The following is an 18,063-nucleotide window of genomic DNA, read 5'->3' as shown; positions in this document are numbered from 1 at the left end:
CATTCATTACTTCACCCACTCAATCGTTTTATCAATAGACTAGAGGCCTAGTACACAAAATTCGTGCACGGGGGTGGGGTGGGGTAGGGGGCGGTGTCCCTCAGCCCAGGCTACACCCTCTCCAATCTGGGACCCCTCGAGGGATGTCCAACTGCCCGTTTAGGCCCGATCCCACCGGGATCCCTCTCACAATCCAGGAATGCTGGCTTCTAACCGCTCGCCTGCCTGCCTGCCTGATTGCCCCTAACCGCTTCTGCCTGCCAGCCTGATCACCCCTTAACCACTCCCCTGCCAGCCTGGTCACTCCTAACTGTCCTCCCCTGCAGGCCTGGTTGCCCCCAACTGCCCTATCCTGCTGGCCCGGTCACCATTAAATATATTGAATACAGGTATAAGTATTTCTGTAGGACAGATTCTAAAAGTGGTATTTGTCTGTGTATTTTTTTAAAAAATATATTTTTATTGATTTCAGAGAGGAAGAGAGAGGGAGAGAGACAGAAACATCAACGATGAGAGAGAATCATTGATTGGCTGCCTCCTGCATGCCCCCTGTCCCGTCCCTGCACTGGGGATTGAGCCTGCATCCAGAGGATGTGCCCTGATGGGGAATCAAACTGTGACCTCCTGGTTCATAAGTCAACACTCAACCACTGAGCCATACCGGCTGGGCACTGTAAATTTTTTTTAAATTAAGGAATTTTTTGACCTCTAAAAAGTTGTAGTGATTCATCCCCTTACTGTCCCTATTTGTTTCTACAGTCTTCTGCTAAATATTTTTGAACTACACAGCTTTTTCAATTTTAAAAGATTGTTCCTTATGTTAAATTTTATTCTCTTCTTTTTGTAACTAGTACTGAAATTAACTAATGTTTTAATTAATAATATATATATTTTGGACACCATAGATAAAGTACCAATTCACAGGCCTAAATATTCATGGCATATTTCCTAATGTTTCTCTTTAATAAAGCAAATTAATAGAAATAGAATAATAAACAAGGAAACTAATACATGTTTCAACAAGCTTCTAGCTGACGTATTTACTTTTGCCAGCTCCATTCACTTAAAAATATACGTTTTGAACATTTTACTTACCATATGTGTCATATGGATCGACATTAGGGCTAGGCATATTCCACCACTGGATGGTTGCATCGATACCACCACTAAAACACTGCTCTCCATTAGAACTAATCGCTAAAGATAGAACAGGGCCACTATTATAGGAAAAAAAGAAAAAAGTTACTTATAAAGTTTAGAAAAGAAACTCATACATGCAGTCCCCAACCTCTGAATTTGTGTGGCATCTTAAAACTGTATAAGGTAAACATGTACACTTGAATAGTAATGATTATATTCTTCTAATACAATTATTAATAAAATATTATTCAAGTATTGTCTTTTCTAATATAAAACAAACATTACTACAATTTTATAAGATTTATGGATAAAATAAAACTTACATGTGGGCCCTGAATGTGTAGATAGGCTCTACATCTAAAGAGGCACTCCTAAAAGGGGGTGGGGGACAGGGGGGGAGAGAAGACAATTAAATAATCGTAAACCATTGGTTGATATTCAAGAGTCATTAGGTAAGATCAAACTGAGTGCATGTATGATATGGGACCATAAAAAATAGTAACTTCTAATTTTTGGCAAATCTGGAAGGAAAAAAAACATAGGCTACCATTAAAATACTTACTTTTTGGCAGGAACTGTTTTTTGCAAGTTCCAAAGTTTTAGAGTATGATCCTCAGAAGCGGTAACTAGCACAGGTTCTACAGGGTGAAAAGCTAATGCCCGGACTCCATCAAAATGGCTACGTAGTGTATACTTGGGGTTCCATGTCTTTCGAAAGGCATCTTTATTGGCAGGCAACTAAAAAGCAAAAGCACAATATTAAGTGGTAAAAGTAGTAAATTGATAGACATGTGGAATTTTTATTTGTTTTGGTGTGTTTAAAATATATATGTTAAATTGCTTTGCTAAACTATCCAGTAGAAATTTAATGTACCTTAAAAGCTTTATAATAAATCTTTATCATTTAATAAGAACTAAGAATAATTCCATTAGCTTTCAAATACCTACATCAAATGGAGTCCCTCAATCTGTTTTACCTAATCATTAGGCTAAACTCAAAGGTCCTAGGAAATGTCAGATGAGAAGAACAAAAAACTACCATGCTGCAATACCTTATATGAAAACAATAAAAATTAAGTAAATTATTACCAAAAATCCAAGAGTACAATATTAATAGTACAGTTGTCATTCAGAAAATTAGCAATGTGACGTTTTTAAAGGCAGCAAGTTAAGGTACTTCCCAAAAGTTTGAACTAAAGACACTAAGAATATTTTCATCATTACTGTTGATATTGACATGAGGTTAATTGTTTTTATCGTCATTTCTCCATCTGTAAAGATAGGCTATAAAATCTCTCCCAAACTAGGTCATGCTTACTAGAATTTAGTACCCTATGTACTTTATAAAACAGAGAAAAAACGAATTCATCAAAAAACAAAGTATTTGCTGAAAACTGCAAATTCATTAAATATAAAGTTAAACAAGTTTAGTTAACTCTCAATTGAATGTTTACTGTCTATAAAAAATTTAATCCCAGACTAGTTTCACCTCTAACACTGTCCTTCCCATTTCCCCTCCATCCTCCCCCCATCCCTCAAATGAAGGACTGAAAATCAGGAAATGGCAACAAGCTAACTTGAACATTATCCTTAAAAAAATAAAAGTTCCAAAATAAAACATGCTTTTAAAGAAGTCTCCTGAAGTGATCAGGCTATTTTTCTCCTTAACACTGAAATATGACTTAATTTGAATAAATAATTGAGAGTTGACTACTCAAGATATTTATTGATCAGTATTTTAAGATAATCAATCATCCCAAACTCCTAACTAATCCACCACAATACCTAAGAAAAATTTAAACACCACAAAGAAACTAGTTATTAAAAAAACACACAACTACATGTCACTTCAACTCAACATATTGACAAACTTATCTTTTCCATGCACCTTGATATTAAATCTATTTTATAAGTGTTTCCAAAAATAAGGAGCCTTCTAGTAAATCATTAAAAAATTAAAAATAAAACTGCACTTACATCATAACTATAGTCTGCATCATTTGTTACCGTCAAGTCTGCAAGGTCTCCAAGGCCCAGTACACTTAACAAAACATCATCAGAACCCATAATAAATGACTTGCCTCCTCCAGATGGAAACGTTATTGGTTCAGCTATAAAGAACAAAACCGCTTCTTAAATGCTGAAAAATCATACAGTACAAGACAATATTGTGGGGGAAATGTAAGCACTTAACAGTTACAATACAGTAATATAAATTTTATCTTCCCACTTCCCTCATTTCTTCCACTCAAAAAATCCTATTACTAAATAAAAATAAATGTTTATTTAGGAACTGCAACATAATCTTCCACAAAGCAAATAAATGTATATTAGATATATTATTCCAGGGTTTGGAGGTGGGGCACAAAAGCTCTATTTAAATCACTTTATCACTTCAGTACAATTATAACTATAGTATTTTTAAATGTTGTAAATTGTTGGGAAGTCCTTTCGCTTTGCATCCTGTTTGCTTAGAAGTGCTAGGTATTCTAGTTCCTGATAAAAATCAATATAAGCATTATCTCCATCTATAATACCATGTATCAATTTTCTGAAATGAAGTCTTAAATTGCTTAAATTCCTCCAATAACAGCAATGGTCTAAAAAGAAGGCAGTTCTAGCACCAACAATGTCAATTTCCTTTCTGCAAAAGGTTAATCCATGTAATATTTAGAATGCCTTCCAGCTTTCAAGATTTGACTACAATTGTTTTATTTTAACTTCCCTTTTATTTACCATTATACTTCTAAAATAAAATAACTATAGAATTTTAAATTAAATTTCTAATACTTTGAGCAATTAAAATCAAACACTGCCATAATTAAAATAACTATACTAATACATAAATATTTTGCTATAACAGTTATAGTATAAGCAATAATTCTCAGTATCATTTCAAACACGCTTTGAAAGCAAAATTTTAATCTTAAGATGCCAGGGGAAGGTATACAAGTCACGTAATAAAAAACAACTCAATATATCAAAACAAATATAAAATTCATGAGCAAAATTAAAAGTGAAACAGTATATAAAAACTCAAGCTAACTATCAATTTTGAAAAATTTCTATGAATGATATAAATTTAATACACTATAGGAAACATAACAGGTATGACACTTGTCAGTCATCATTAACACTACTGAAAAAATTAAGATACAAGTCAACTTTTCCTAGATAAATACGATAGCAAAAGTAAAATTCATCTATATTTAGAATATCTTACTATTTATCAAAGTAAGCAATAATATAAAAGCTATATAATTTGACTCAAATCAAGTCTTACATGACACTGCTAAAATGAAGTTGTGAGTCAACAGCTGATCTAGAGTAAATTTGATAGAAAATATACATAGGGATACTAGTGGTATTTAATCTTTCAATGATTATACTCATTGAATCTGAATAATGTATAGTACTGACCCTTCCTACCAATATTTAGTATGCAGTTATTGGTAATACCAAAGCAGCTAAGAACAATAAAATAAATATTTTAAAATTATGTTTAAGAACAATTATATAAAAATTCATTTGGTAATATTTACACAAAGCATTTTTAGGCTCATTAATTTGTTTATAAGAAAAGTTAGAACAAAATACCACAATTCCTTCCACTCGCAATTATACAAATCTCGATAAAAGCCTAATAAAATAACTTTAACATAATAAATTAATTTGCATTATTACATATTTTTTTTACAGAGATATTTCTAATCAGTTGTTGACCAATTTAGGGGCATGTGAAGGAAAAGTGCCTGGGCTATCCTGGCTAGTTTTATTGGAGTTTTAAACAAAAAGTTAGTATTTATATCCATTTCTAATTAGTCATATGACTACATTTCTCATTCTCTATATACACACATATATTTACTTATATATAGCAAGCTATGCTGCTCACTGAGCATTTATTACATATATATGTGAAAAAACCCTTTAAGCTACATTTCTACTTTTCATAATCACCCATCACCACTGTGGCTGTGATAATCACAGTAAATACTTAATTTACTCACTCTTGTTTTCTTGTAGAGGAAATTAATTTGTATTCTATAAATTCATTTTATTAATGTTAATATAATTACTTATAGCACACAATCATATAAGCATAAAAATGTCATTGGCAATTCAAAGAAAAATAAAATTATTAAAAGAAGTTTTTAATGATGACAATTATGACACTTGTTATTAATAGCCTAAACGATTTCATCAAGCAATTAAATAATACTATTATCATTTCCCTTTATGGAAATATAAGGGTCTCAAATGGAATTTTACAACAAGGTCCTTTTGTAACTAATCCTCCTTTTTACAGACACTTAATGACCAAGGAAACCTCTGTAGCTCACATATCAAACTCTTCTTCCTGCTTCAATTTTATCAAAACTAAAGAACACAGCCCAATAACTGATTCAGTGTTGACATGGTATATCTTAAGTCTTTACTAAAAATAGTCTGAAAGGTTGTAATACAGAACTTTCTCTGAAAACAGACATTTTGTCTTTAAAAAATGATGTATGACATGGACTTCAACAGGAAAGTATGAAGTTGGAGATTGCCACTAAAAAAAGATTATGAACTCTAATGTTTCCTTCTTAGCTTTATGTAGAGACTGAATTTGCTTCTTTTAAAATAAATGCTAAGATTTACAACTAGGTTTGTACTTATCGCCCCATTTCCTACTCATTCCACCATTAAGAGTTATATCACTGACTCACTTTTTTTTTAAAAAAGGACACATACATAAGCACACATAGAGAGCACTAAGTTGACTTAAATGAAAAATCAACAGTTTAAGTGTACAACACTAACTACAAAAATTTTAGCAAGTTTACCTATGCATTATTTGGCAAAACAACCCAAAAGGTAAAGAAGATAAACCACCTGAAATGCATAAAATGAAAAATAATGGACTTGGTATGTGGATTTTAGAAAATACTTCCTGATGTAAAACAGGAAAATAGCTCAATAGCAGAAAAGAGATTTGGAAAAGTCAACAGACTATTTTACTTTTCATGTATTAATATGTTTTGTTTTGGCTTTATTAGTTCTCACCATAATCTGTAATTCTCATATCTGCATGCAGATATGATTCTCAAAGAAAAAAAACGCAAAATTATTTAACTTTAACTGTAAGAAAAATGTGCCACTAGAGAACTCCTATAGGGGAACAGATGTATTAAAAAATTTTAGACTGAGGCATCAAATTCTGTTACATAGCGAAAACAGAAACATCAATGAAATTCAAATCTATATGCCAAATTATTAGATAATTAAGTATGTTATACTTATACTAGAGGCCCAGTGGAGGGGAAGTGGGGAGAGAAGGCGGTCCCTCAGCCAGGCCTGCGCTCTCTCACAGTCTGGAAGCCCTTGGGGATGTCCAACTGACAGCAGTCGGACATCCTTATCCTTAGCACTGCCCCAGAGGCGGGAGAGGCTCCTGCCACCACCACTGTGCTCGCCAGCCGTAAGCCCGGCTTCTGGCTGAGAGGCGCTCCCTCTGTGGGAGCGCATTGACCACCAGGGGGCAGCTCCTGCGTTGAGCGTCTGCCCCCTGGTGGTCAGTGCGCATCATAGCGACCAGTTGTTCCGCCATTCGGATAATTTGCATATTAGCCTTTTATTATATAGGATCATGTCACAATAAGCCTTTGGTAAGAATTCAGTCTCATTACTTAGAATTATAAATATCTGCACCTAGAATTATAAATAAATGAAGTATATATACATATCTTCAGCTAAAATCAATTCTGGGGGGAAAAATGCCTAAGTAGTCCTTTCATTTTGTGCACATTTCTAGTTTCATTACCAAGTAGTATATACTTGCTACCAAGTTAAAGAATAAGATGCAGCCTTATTCTAAAATAATTTTTTAAACTGCTTTTTTCTGTAAGCTAAAGTTAGATTTCTGAGAGGTACTCTGAATTGACCTGTGATAAAAACAACTCCATCTAACATTAGCCAGTGTGGTTCAGTGATTGGAGCATCTGCCTGCCCACCAAAGGGTAGATGGTTTGCTCCCTGCCCTCAGTCCGGATGCGTGTGGGAAGCAACCATCAATGTCTCTCTCTCTCAAATTGATGTTTCTATCTCTCTCTTTCTCTTCTCCCCCCTCCCTTCCACTCTCTGAAAAGCAGTGGAAAAAATATCCTCGGGTGAGTATTAACAACACACACACACACACACACACACACCCCAAAGACACAGAAGCAGAAAATCTCAAAAATCCCTTAGACAATTACATCAAGAGCTTGCCCAACATGTTCTATGAAGATGATTTAAAGTCATTTTCATTCCAGCTGGTGTGGCTCACTGGTTGAGAGTCAACCTATGAACCAGGAGGTCACGGTTCAATTCCCAATCCCAGCACAAGCTGGGTTGTGGGCATGATCTCCAGTGTGGGGTGTGCAGGAGGCAGCTGATCAATGATTCTCTCTTTCCCTCTCCCTTCCTCTATAAAATCAACAAAAATATGTTTAAAAAAGCCGAAACCGGTTTGGCTCAATGGATAGAGCGTCGGTCTGCGGACTGAAGGGTCCCAGGTTCGATTCCGGTCAAGGGCATGTACCTTGGTTGCGGGCACATCCCCGGTAGGGGGTGTGCAGGAGGCAGCTAGTCGATGTTTCTCTCTCATCGATGTTTCTAGCTCTCTGTCCCTCTCCCTTCCTCTCTGTGGAAAATCAATAAAATATATTTTAAAAAAATAAAAATTAAAAAAAATAAAGTCATCTTCAGCATTTTAAAACAGCAGCAAATTACAATACTAAGGAGATGTGACTTTGAATTAACATCTCCTGCAATATAAATAAAATGGTAGCTAAACTTTACACCTTCCTCTGCTCGTGCACCTTCATAATCAGTCATTCTAGTAGAGGATGAACTAGACTAACTGATTAATGATTCCTGAAGGGATGTGGGCAGCTCATCATGTCCCAGATCAGCTATGATGTCATAGAGTTTTGTCCTGTTGACCCTTATAAATTAATGTCAGCAGTAGAGGTTCTTTTAATGGCTACTGCTTGACTTGTTCACAGCCTCTAAAACCAACTTACTAGCAAAACAGGATTTTAAAGAAGTTCCAGTTACAAAAATCTCAAATAATTAAAGATGTCTTCAATTTTCCATGTGATCCCCCCAAAACATTAAAATGATTTAAATATTTAAGATATTCAATATTTCTGTGAATGTTACTATAAATATATCGTTTTATACATATATAATTGAGCCTTCTGTCACTCAACCAAAATTCTATAAGCTCACAGACACAGAAGGTACAATTAAAACAACAAGAAATTTTGCTGTTTAAGGTTAATATTTAATAACAAAGAATAAAGCATGAGTTTTTCCAACTTAATAAACTATTTTGAAAAGTTAAAGAAATAAGTACAAATTATTTTTTTTATGAGGGTGCAACAAACAATTAACTTACCCTGGTGTTTTTGTTGATATTTTCTTGCCACATTCACACAAGTTTTTCATTAAGAAACCAACCCAAAATGTGTTTTCACTTTTCCCAAATTTGAAAAACCTGCTTTACCCATAAACTCTGATTTCCTCGTTATTAAAAGAAATACTAAAAAAGTTAAGTTTTTCCTTTTCCAATGTATTGATAATCAAGTCAGATGATGTATAGAAATTCTATAACACCAATAAAGGAGAGAAGAGAAATGACAGATAAATCATATTCTATAAATGGAAAAGACAGGAAAGTTTGGATAAATTAGAATCAGTAAAAAAACTAAGACAAGTCAATCACTAAGAACCATGTACATATTTTCAGAATGTGAATCTTTGAAAAGGGAAAAGCTTCTAAATCTTTTGAAGGAAATGAAATAAGCATCAACTTTATAGGTATAAATAGCATAGGAGTAACAATAAACCATAAGAATAAGATCACCTGTTAAAGACATATTAAAATTTAAACTTTCCAGGCTAAAAACTGAAACAGACAAATATCAGAGGAAGTCTTAAAAGATTTTTAACTCCCTCTCATATTCTAGAGATTCCAGATTTCAGATGCTTCATGCTTACTTCAAATCACTGTGATTTTTAACTATTATTGATTTACATATTTTTATGATATGCAGAAAAAATGGAGAGCATAGGAAGCTCAAAAAATCCTTATCAAGATTTTAAGAAAACTAATTAACTTAGAACTTCCTCTTCACTCCCTCCCCCAGTTACAGAAACTATTAAAAAATGAAAGGCCCTGCCTGGATGGCTCAGTTGGTTTGAGTGTCGTCCCATGCACCAAAAGGTTGTGGGTTCAATTCCTGATCAGGGCACATACCCAGATTGTGGGTTTGATCCCTGATCGGGGCATGTAGGGGAGGCAACAGATGGATGTTTCTCTCTCACATCTCTCTCTCTCTCTGTCTCCCTCTCTCTCCCCTTCTCTCTAAAATCAAGATATACCCTCAGGTGAGGATCTCTATATATAAAAGCCTAATATGCAAAGTGTTCCCTCGGGAGTTTGACAGCGGGGGCGGCACGGAACGAAGGAAGGCCCCGGCAGGTACCCCGGCAGGTACCCGGCAGCCGGGGAAGGGAGGCCCTGGCCAGCAGCCGCTAGGGACCCCACCCATACACAAATTTCGTGCACTGGGCCTCTAGTTAAAAAATAAAAAAATAAAGAAACCTGAGTTTTAGGCTAGATAATATTGTATCACTGTTAATTCCCTGATTTTCATTGTTGTGCTGTGGTTATATAAGAGAATTTCTTTGTGGTTAGGTAAAGAACTCTAAAGTATTTAAGGCGCAACATGTCTGTAACATTCAGTTTTCGGAACTGTTCAAAATAATAACTATACATTTACAAAGAGAAAAGGATAAAGCAAATATGGTAAAATGTTAATATTTGGGGAACCTGGATAAAAGGTACATGGAACTCTTTGCACTATTCTGTAACTTTTCCTGAGCCTAAAATTATAGCAAAATAAAAAGTTAAAAGGAAAAGGAAGCTTAAGCCTTTTGAAGCCTGAGGTAAAAATAACTGCCTCAAGTCTCTTTAGGTTCATAGTCTTGCCTTTTAGAAGTATTGATAAAGTAGAGCTCTTTATGCATACCTCGCTTAGCAAGAAATTAACACTGAATTGTATCTATAACCTAAGACAAAGTTGTCACTTTTAAGTCTTTTTTTTTTTTTTTGCCTGAGATAGGGGGGGAAAAAGGGTGGAGTGGAATGAACAGTTAGAAGACAGATAAATGTTAGCATCTTAGCTCTTGATTTTAGAAGACTTTCTATTAAAAAGAGTCAAATCATGGCTGAGTCTTTACAAAGTTAAAAAGTTGATAGATATTTTTGCCATTTTTTTCTTTCCATTAAAAGGGTATTTAGATTGGTTTACGACTATTGATTCCATATGGTAAAGTTGGCAAATAATTTTCTTCCCTCTAAGAAGTTGGACAAAAAAAATCTAAGATCCAGGGAGGTATGAATCATTCACATTTTGGAAAAAAAGGAAAAAGAAAATCAAAAGTCTACAGCTTATGAATTATTCTAACTTGTACAAAGCTACATCTGGGAAAATACCAGCATAAAAACAAAAATACAGATAATAAGAATGCTAAGAAAATTTATGAATTATCTTTTCATGTGAAATTGTATATCAGTATTAATATGATGGTCTGCGTGGAATACCATTTGAAGTTTATGATCCATCAATTTTTAAAAAGTTGTTTTTTTATTTCCTTAAGTTTTATCGCTATGGGAGGAACTCAAAACCAACATTTTCTTACTGAACTCTATATTCAAGAGGAAAAAGCTTTTATTTATCTAAATTCACAAAGAACATATAAAAAACAATTTATTATTGCCTAATTCATTCTGAGACATTTTGTTGGAAGCTTCATCTTTATATCTATATATACAGGTAACCTTAAAATACTATGTTTACAACAACATTAATTATGAGAAACATTCTAAGAGTTTAACTAATGGAGGGTAGGCTAAATCAACAAAATGCAATAATGTGTAAACACTAAAATTGTATTTTCTATAAAAGATGACTATATCGCCGAAACCGGTTTGGCTCAGTGGATAGAGCGTCGGCCTGCGGACTGAAAGGTCCCGGGTTCGATTCCGGTCAAGGGCATGTACCTTGGTTGCGGGCACATCCCCAGTGGGGGTTGTGCAGGAGGCAGCTGATCGATGTTTCTCTATCATCGATGTTTCTAACTCTCTATCCCTCTCTCTTCCTCTCTGTGAAAAATCAATAAAATATATTTAAAAAAAAAAAAAAAGATGACTATAAAACCAAGGGGAAAATGAGTTAAAAATAATATGATATCCTTGCTGAAAAATTAAATAGGAGGTTTACATACAAACACACTTAGAAAAAGTTGGAAGGATATATACCATGCCAAATACTAATCTCTAAGTGATAGAAATGCGGGTGATTTTGACCTTTTCTTTATGTTTCTATACATTTCTTAAATTGTCTGAATAACAGCATGTGTTAATTTTATGGTTATAATAAGCAAAGTTAGCCCAATTTTTGAAAAAACAGATACAAGTTAAAATTAAAGGGGGCTGGCTGAATAATACAGCACAGATCTGGATAACAAAACTGTATTGAGACATGAGAGCCTCAAGGCAAGGCATGTTCCCCAGCTTCTGATTTAATCACAGCAGTTCTCTTTTACCCCTCCCACATACTATGTTTTCCAATATCTTGGCTGGCAACAGGGTACCTTGTTTAAAAAAAAAAATTAAAAATGCTATACAGAGGAATATTCATTTAGATAAAATGTTTTCTATAAGCTATTAGCTAAGTAAGCAAATAACAAAACTTTACATACTATGATCCTTTAAAGAAAGATAAATTAAAATTTTATGAGGATTTTAAATTTTTGTTTAGAACAGGTATGTTTTTTAAATAAAACATTAATCTTATTTCTTAACCTCACAAAGGCCTAGATCTAATTATATACTATCAGCAAAAAGGGGGTATTTTAAATTAAAAGCAACATTATCTAACATTTTCTAAAGAAACCTTCAACAAATAAGTCAGTTTATGAACAAGACATAAAATAAGTAATGTAATATTAAAATAAACTACTTGATTTCTTGAAAGAAAGAAAAAGACTCAATCCCTAAAATTCTAATGCCATTGTGTCTATATTAAAATAGTTAATCATGCAAAAGCATTTATATTCAACATGCATGAAATATATAGGTAAATGATGTTAGCGCCTGTCCAGCACTAAGTATTTTAAAATACAATAAGCAGTTCACCATATTGTCTCAAACTTCTTAAAATTACCTAACAGATAAATCTCTCAAATGCCGCTGATTAGCTTCCACAATAAATTAAACCATTGTGAAAATGCTTTACTGAAGGAAATTACACCATTTTTTCATTACACCTGCCATTTTATAAACTACTACAGGCCCAGTGCACAAAATTTGTGCACAGGGGGAGGGGGTCCCCCTCAGCCCGGCATGCACCCTCTCCAACCCGGGACCCCTCGGGGGATGTCCAACTGCCTGTGGGATAGGGCCTAAACCGGCAGTCGGACATCCCTCTCGCAATCCAGGACCGCTGGCTCCTAACTGCTCGCCTGCCTGCCTGCCTGCCTGGTCGCCCCTAACTGCCCTCCCCTGCCGGCCTGATCACCCCTAACCACCTCTGCCTCAGCCCCTGCCACTGTAGTTTTGTCCGGAAGATGTCCAGTCTAATTAGCATATTACCCTTTTATTAGTATAGGATTTTTTTTGTCAACAAAGGAATATGACAGATTGTCTATATGGTTTTTGCCTCTATCATAGTTTTCTCCTTGATGGTTAAAAAAAGCTAGACTAGCCCTTGCCAGCATGGCTCAGCGGTTAGAGTGAAGGTCTGTGAACCAAAGGGTCATGGGTTGGATTCCTGGTCAGAGGCATATACCTGGGTTGCAGGTTCAATCCCCAGCCTCAGTCATGCAGGAAGCAACCAATCAATGTGTCTCTCTCACATCAGTGTCTCCCCCATCCTCTCTCTCTCTCTCTCTCTCTCTCTCAAAAAAAAAAAAAAAAAAAAAAAGCAATGAAGAAAATACAACTCGGGTGAGGATTAACAACAACAGGAATAAATGGACAGTTCAAAATAAAGTATACCAAAAATAAGTTTCAAGTTTCTCCATTTAATAGTCACAGGTCTGACTATATCTTTCACGTGCCTTTTAAAAGTTTGAATAACAAAAATGAATTACTTCTTTGAGAGGTGCTAGAGCTAAATTTATACTTTTACAGAACATTAGTCAGGATACATATACTGAAAAATTTATCAAGGCAACAAAAGACACTCAGCTATTGACTAAAAAAATCCTACTGCCACCACTACCCTCTCCTCCGGGCTTCCCTCTACCACAGTGGCCAAGAAAACAGTACCAGGAGAAAGTTTTTGCTGTTGTTTGGGGTTAGATTAAGAGCAGAAAGCAAAAATTAAGAAAAAGGCTTTCCTAATCACTGTATTTCAGGATTCCCAAACTAAGAAATGTAGCCTGGCTATGAGTTGGTTGTAACTATAAACCCTATGTAACAAAAATAAATAAATTTATACTTTCTCCCTTTTGAACCATTTTCTATTATTTTTAATTCCAAGGCCATCATTTCTTACAATTTGGTAAACTTTTTAAAGCTTACAAAAAAAAAAAACACAAACAAACAAAAAACAATAACCCCTGAAATCTTTCCTTTATCCTTATCCAGTATTTAACATGATTTTTCACTTGATCAATAATACATCCTAAATTATATTCAAATAAATTTCAATTACAACACAAAATTTAAAGTTAGTTGCCCCCTTTATGAAATAAAAAATGTACACATAAACAAAAAATAGAATTTAAGATTTTTGTCTCAAAGATTGGTACATAAAAATTATAATAGAATCTGCACTTACTCTTCACCCCTTCCTTCCCCTTTCGTTCCTTCTTGTACTGTTCCTTCAGTTTACTTATTAGTCCCTGGTCTACATCCCAAACCTCAGTAGTTGGGGAGAGGTCATCTTTATCTACATTCAGTATATTATTAAAAGAAAAAAAATGAGCAATTGGCAATGCAAGCTGTTGGCATAAACTCTTACAGCTTTACATAATCATAATAAAAATGTACTAACAGCATATACTCAAAATACTTTAAAGGCGCAGTCTCAGTTTTGGTATTCACACCTCAAACTCTAAATACCCATCTCACAAATTTCTAAACATGTAATACTAATAACAGTTAAATGGTGTTTCATTTCTATGAATCACAAATTTGAAGGTTATTCTTTCAATAACTGATGTTCTTTCCAATGGACTGATACTAGAAATCTAGTGTTATAAAAAATAGATCTCTGCATCTTTATAAAAACGTTAATTCAGCCAGCATCATAAAAGCAAATGAATGAATACATGCAAATTACTCAAAAGTGCAAGCTGGAAAGGTCAGTGCTGTTTTATTGATGAAAATATTCATGCATCTTCTGTCATACTGATTCTGCATGCAGAGGGTAACTGTACCAATGGAGAAGCATTCTAGTCCAATAAGTACATAAATATAGTTCCAAATTACAGTCTCAAATAATCCCTATAAGGCATTCAGAGAATCACCACCCCTACCCCACCCCACATTACTCACATGGTTCAACATCTCATTAGCTTCTTCCATTGGTTTACAACTAAGATTAGCAAATAACCCTCAAATTCCACTGAAGAATTTCTATAGAGGTGATTTAAACAAATTTTATGATAAGATAAAAACAGTGACAAGCACGGACAAGGAAAATATACATTGCTGTGTATCTGGCTAAACATGAAACATGAGCTATTTTAGTTGAATGTAACAAACCTTTATTTGTTTTAACCATTTGTACGCCATAAGCGTCTATAGATGCAAGCAGCGGACCTTTTTTAATGAAATTCAAAATATCGTGGCAGTTAACTGGTTAAGGAAATACTTGTGGCTGGGAAAAATTATTCTATAGCAAACTAGAGAAAAACAGCATTAAAAAAAGCAGTATAAAAATAAGTCTATTAGAAGTACTTTAAATTTTAAGAGTTTTCTGCCCTAGCTGGGTGGCTCAGTTGGTTGGAGCACTGTCCCTTACACCAAAAGGTTGCGGGTTTGATCCCTGGTCTGGGCAAGTATGGGAGGCAACCAATTATTGTTAACCTCTCTTCCTCTATTTACTTTTAAACCAGCCATTTTATTAGGAAGTTTAACAACTATGAGTTTACAGAGCCCTGTTATTAAATAAAAAATACACCAAAATACATAGGCTAAGTCAATCAATAAGACTGCCAGAATAGTGAGATTTTAGGGAAAAAATACTTGTTAAGTTTTTAATAACTCATTATATTTTGGTTCAGTCTTGTAATCTCCCTAGGCCTCAATGACTTAATCTATACAGTGGACATATAAAAGCCTTTTTCCCTTATGCATTGCCATACATAGCAAACTTAAATTCTCATATTTGAATGGCACATAGAAATTCAATTATTTACTGTACCTTGAGTCTTTCCTACTACAATTATCATTTTTTTACCTCATGGATATATCTATGATCTTAGGTAGTCAATATGTAAAAAACTAAATCCAAAGCTTCAAGTTAATCTTCCAACTTGAATTATTGAAACTAGGTTGCTCGAGACTGAAATTTATATGTAAGATGGTCAAATCTATAAACCGTAATACTGTTTGTAATATAGTTGTAATACTGATTTAAAGAGAAATTCACTTTTCATGTACTCTAATAATGAAATTTCCTGAAAATTATGCTATATCAGGAATAGGTATAAACTTATTAAATACTTAAGAAAAATATGTAATCTAAAGACTTAATCAGCCCTAGTCTGTGTGGGTCAGTGGTTAGAGTGTTGGCCTGTGCACAGAAGGGTCATGAGTTCAATTCCCAGCCCAGGTTAGGGTGAGTGCAGGAGGCAACCAATTGATGTCTCTCTCTTACATTGATGTTTCTCTCTCTCTGACTCTGTCTTTCCCCCCTCCCTTCCCCTCTTCTACTCTCTCTAAAAATTAATGGGAAAAATATCCTCAGATGAGGATTGACAAAAAAAATTTTTCTAAAAAGACCATCATTTGCCCTCATACTAATAAAACTAACAATTCCCTTTCAAAAATGTTTCTTTGTTTAATTTTATTTTTCAATTACAGTTTACACTCAATTATTATTTTCCATTAGTTTCAGGTGTACATCATAGTTTAAGCAATCATAATTTACAAAGTGACCCCCCTGATATTTCCAGTACCCGCATGGCACCATACATAGTTATTACAGTATTATTGACTATATTCCCTCTGTTACATTTCACATCCCTGTGGCTATTTTGTAACTACCGATTTGTACTACTTAATTTCCTCACCTTTTTCACCCAGTCCACCATCCCCTCCCCTCTGGCCATCATCAAGCTAAACATTTTTATTTTTAAGTGACTACTTAAAATAAGACAATAAGACACATTTTTAGCAAATACTTTCTAAACCTTGTAGAAACAAATAAACAACGAGTGGTATACACTTTTTACAGGAAATGTGACATGACAGAAAAATTTAATAAGATAGCCAGTTTTTTTTTTAAAAAAGACCTGCAACAAGAGTGAAAAAGCAAAGAAATAAAAAAAGAATAAGCTAAAAGAAAAAAAAATTACTTGTAAGACAACTAAAGTCTAGAAAACAAAGGTAAACTTAGGCAGTACAAAGAACAGATGGGTGAATACATGCGTGCACAAACAACAGCCTGAAACTTGCCTGGTAAGTAATAGCTGATTTGGTAATGCTTATAAGAAATAGTTAAGACCAAAAGGGGAAGAGCCAGCATAATCTTCTACATATTAATTCTGTTTTTTAAAAATCTACAGGGGAAAAAAATACCAGAAAATGAGATTGAAGCAGGATGGCAACTTTTTTATTTAAAAAGAAAACACAAATATGCATAGATTAACCCTTGACAACTCAAAACCACAAAAACATAAATTTCTAGTATGGTAAATTTAACTACCAAAGCACAGAGATTATATAAATCTGCCTAATGTGGCACAAGTTTGTAATTAATATTACTTTATGCAAATATCCAGTACTTTATCCATTATATTTAAACTAGAGGCCCAGTGCACGAAATTCATGCACTGGTGAGGGGGAGTGTCCCTCAGCCCAGCCAGCACTCTCTTGCAGTCTGGGACCCCTCAGGGGATATCCACCTGACTGTTTTCTTCTACTTTTAAGATGATCTCTGCCTTTGTTTTTTTTTGTAGTTTCCCTCTAATGCACTCAGGCATTAATTTTCTTTCTCCTCACAGTCCTCACAGTCCAGGACCCCTGAGGGGATGTCTGACTGCCGGTTTAGGGGGATCAGGCCTAAGCCGGCAGTCGGACATCTCTCTCACAGTCTGGGACCCCTTGCTCCTTAACTCAGCTTGCTGCTCCTTAGCGACAGGCTCCTTACCGCTCAGCTTGCTGCTCCTGAGAACTGCTGTGGAGGCGGGAGAGGCTCCCACCACCGCCCCTGCACTCGCCAGCTGTGAGCCCAGCTTCTGGCTGAGCGGTGCTCCCCCTGTGGGAGCACACTGCTGACCACCAGGGGGCAGCTACTGCATTGAGCGTCTCCCCCCTGGTGGTCAGTGTGCATCATAGTGACTGGTTGGTCTGGTTGTTCCGCCATAACGGTCGCTTAAGTTTTTATTATACAGATACAAACATTAGTGAGACAGTAGATTCAAGATGGCAGTGAGTAGGTAGAAGCTACACTCATCTGCTCCCAAAACCAAACAGGAATTACAACTAAAATATAAAGCAATCAACCTGAATAGCCAACTGAAGACTAGCTGAAGAGAAGTCTTATAACCAAGGATTTACAGAATAAATTACATCAAAACAGGTAGAAAGGACAGAGAAGCAAAAAGGGCTGGCACAGCTCCCACAGGCAGCAGCTAAGATTCCAGAGGGAA

At 35.0% G+C, this 18,063-nt stretch overlaps 1 protein-coding gene across 1 annotated transcript in view; it reads right to left on the bottom strand.

Moving 5' to 3' along the window:
- STRN3 (striatin 3) overlaps positions 1 to 18,063 on the bottom strand; it is a 102,395-nt gene that overhangs the window by 19,037 nt on the left and 65,295 nt on the right. Inside the window, exons 8-11 of the mRNA XM_079769401.1 lie at positions 3,118 to 3,251; positions 1,703 to 1,878; positions 1,464 to 1,511; positions 1,096 to 1,217 (exon numbers count right to left, since the gene is read on the bottom strand). Coding sequence (XP_079625527.1) covers positions 1,096 to 1,217; positions 1,464 to 1,511; positions 1,703 to 1,878; positions 3,118 to 3,251 — 480 coding nt within the window. The remainder of the gene's footprint in view (positions 1 to 1,095; positions 1,218 to 1,463; positions 1,512 to 1,702; positions 1,879 to 3,117; positions 3,252 to 18,063) is intronic.

Source organism: Cnephaeus nilssonii (genome assembly GCF_951640355.1).
Source record: "Cnephaeus nilssonii genome assembly, chromosome: 4".
Lineage (NCBI taxonomy): Eukaryota > Metazoa > Chordata > Mammalia > Chiroptera > Vespertilionidae > Cnephaeus > Cnephaeus nilssonii.
The sequence above is the reverse complement of the archived record's forward strand: the minus strand, read 5'-3'. Positions and strand labels throughout refer to the sequence as shown.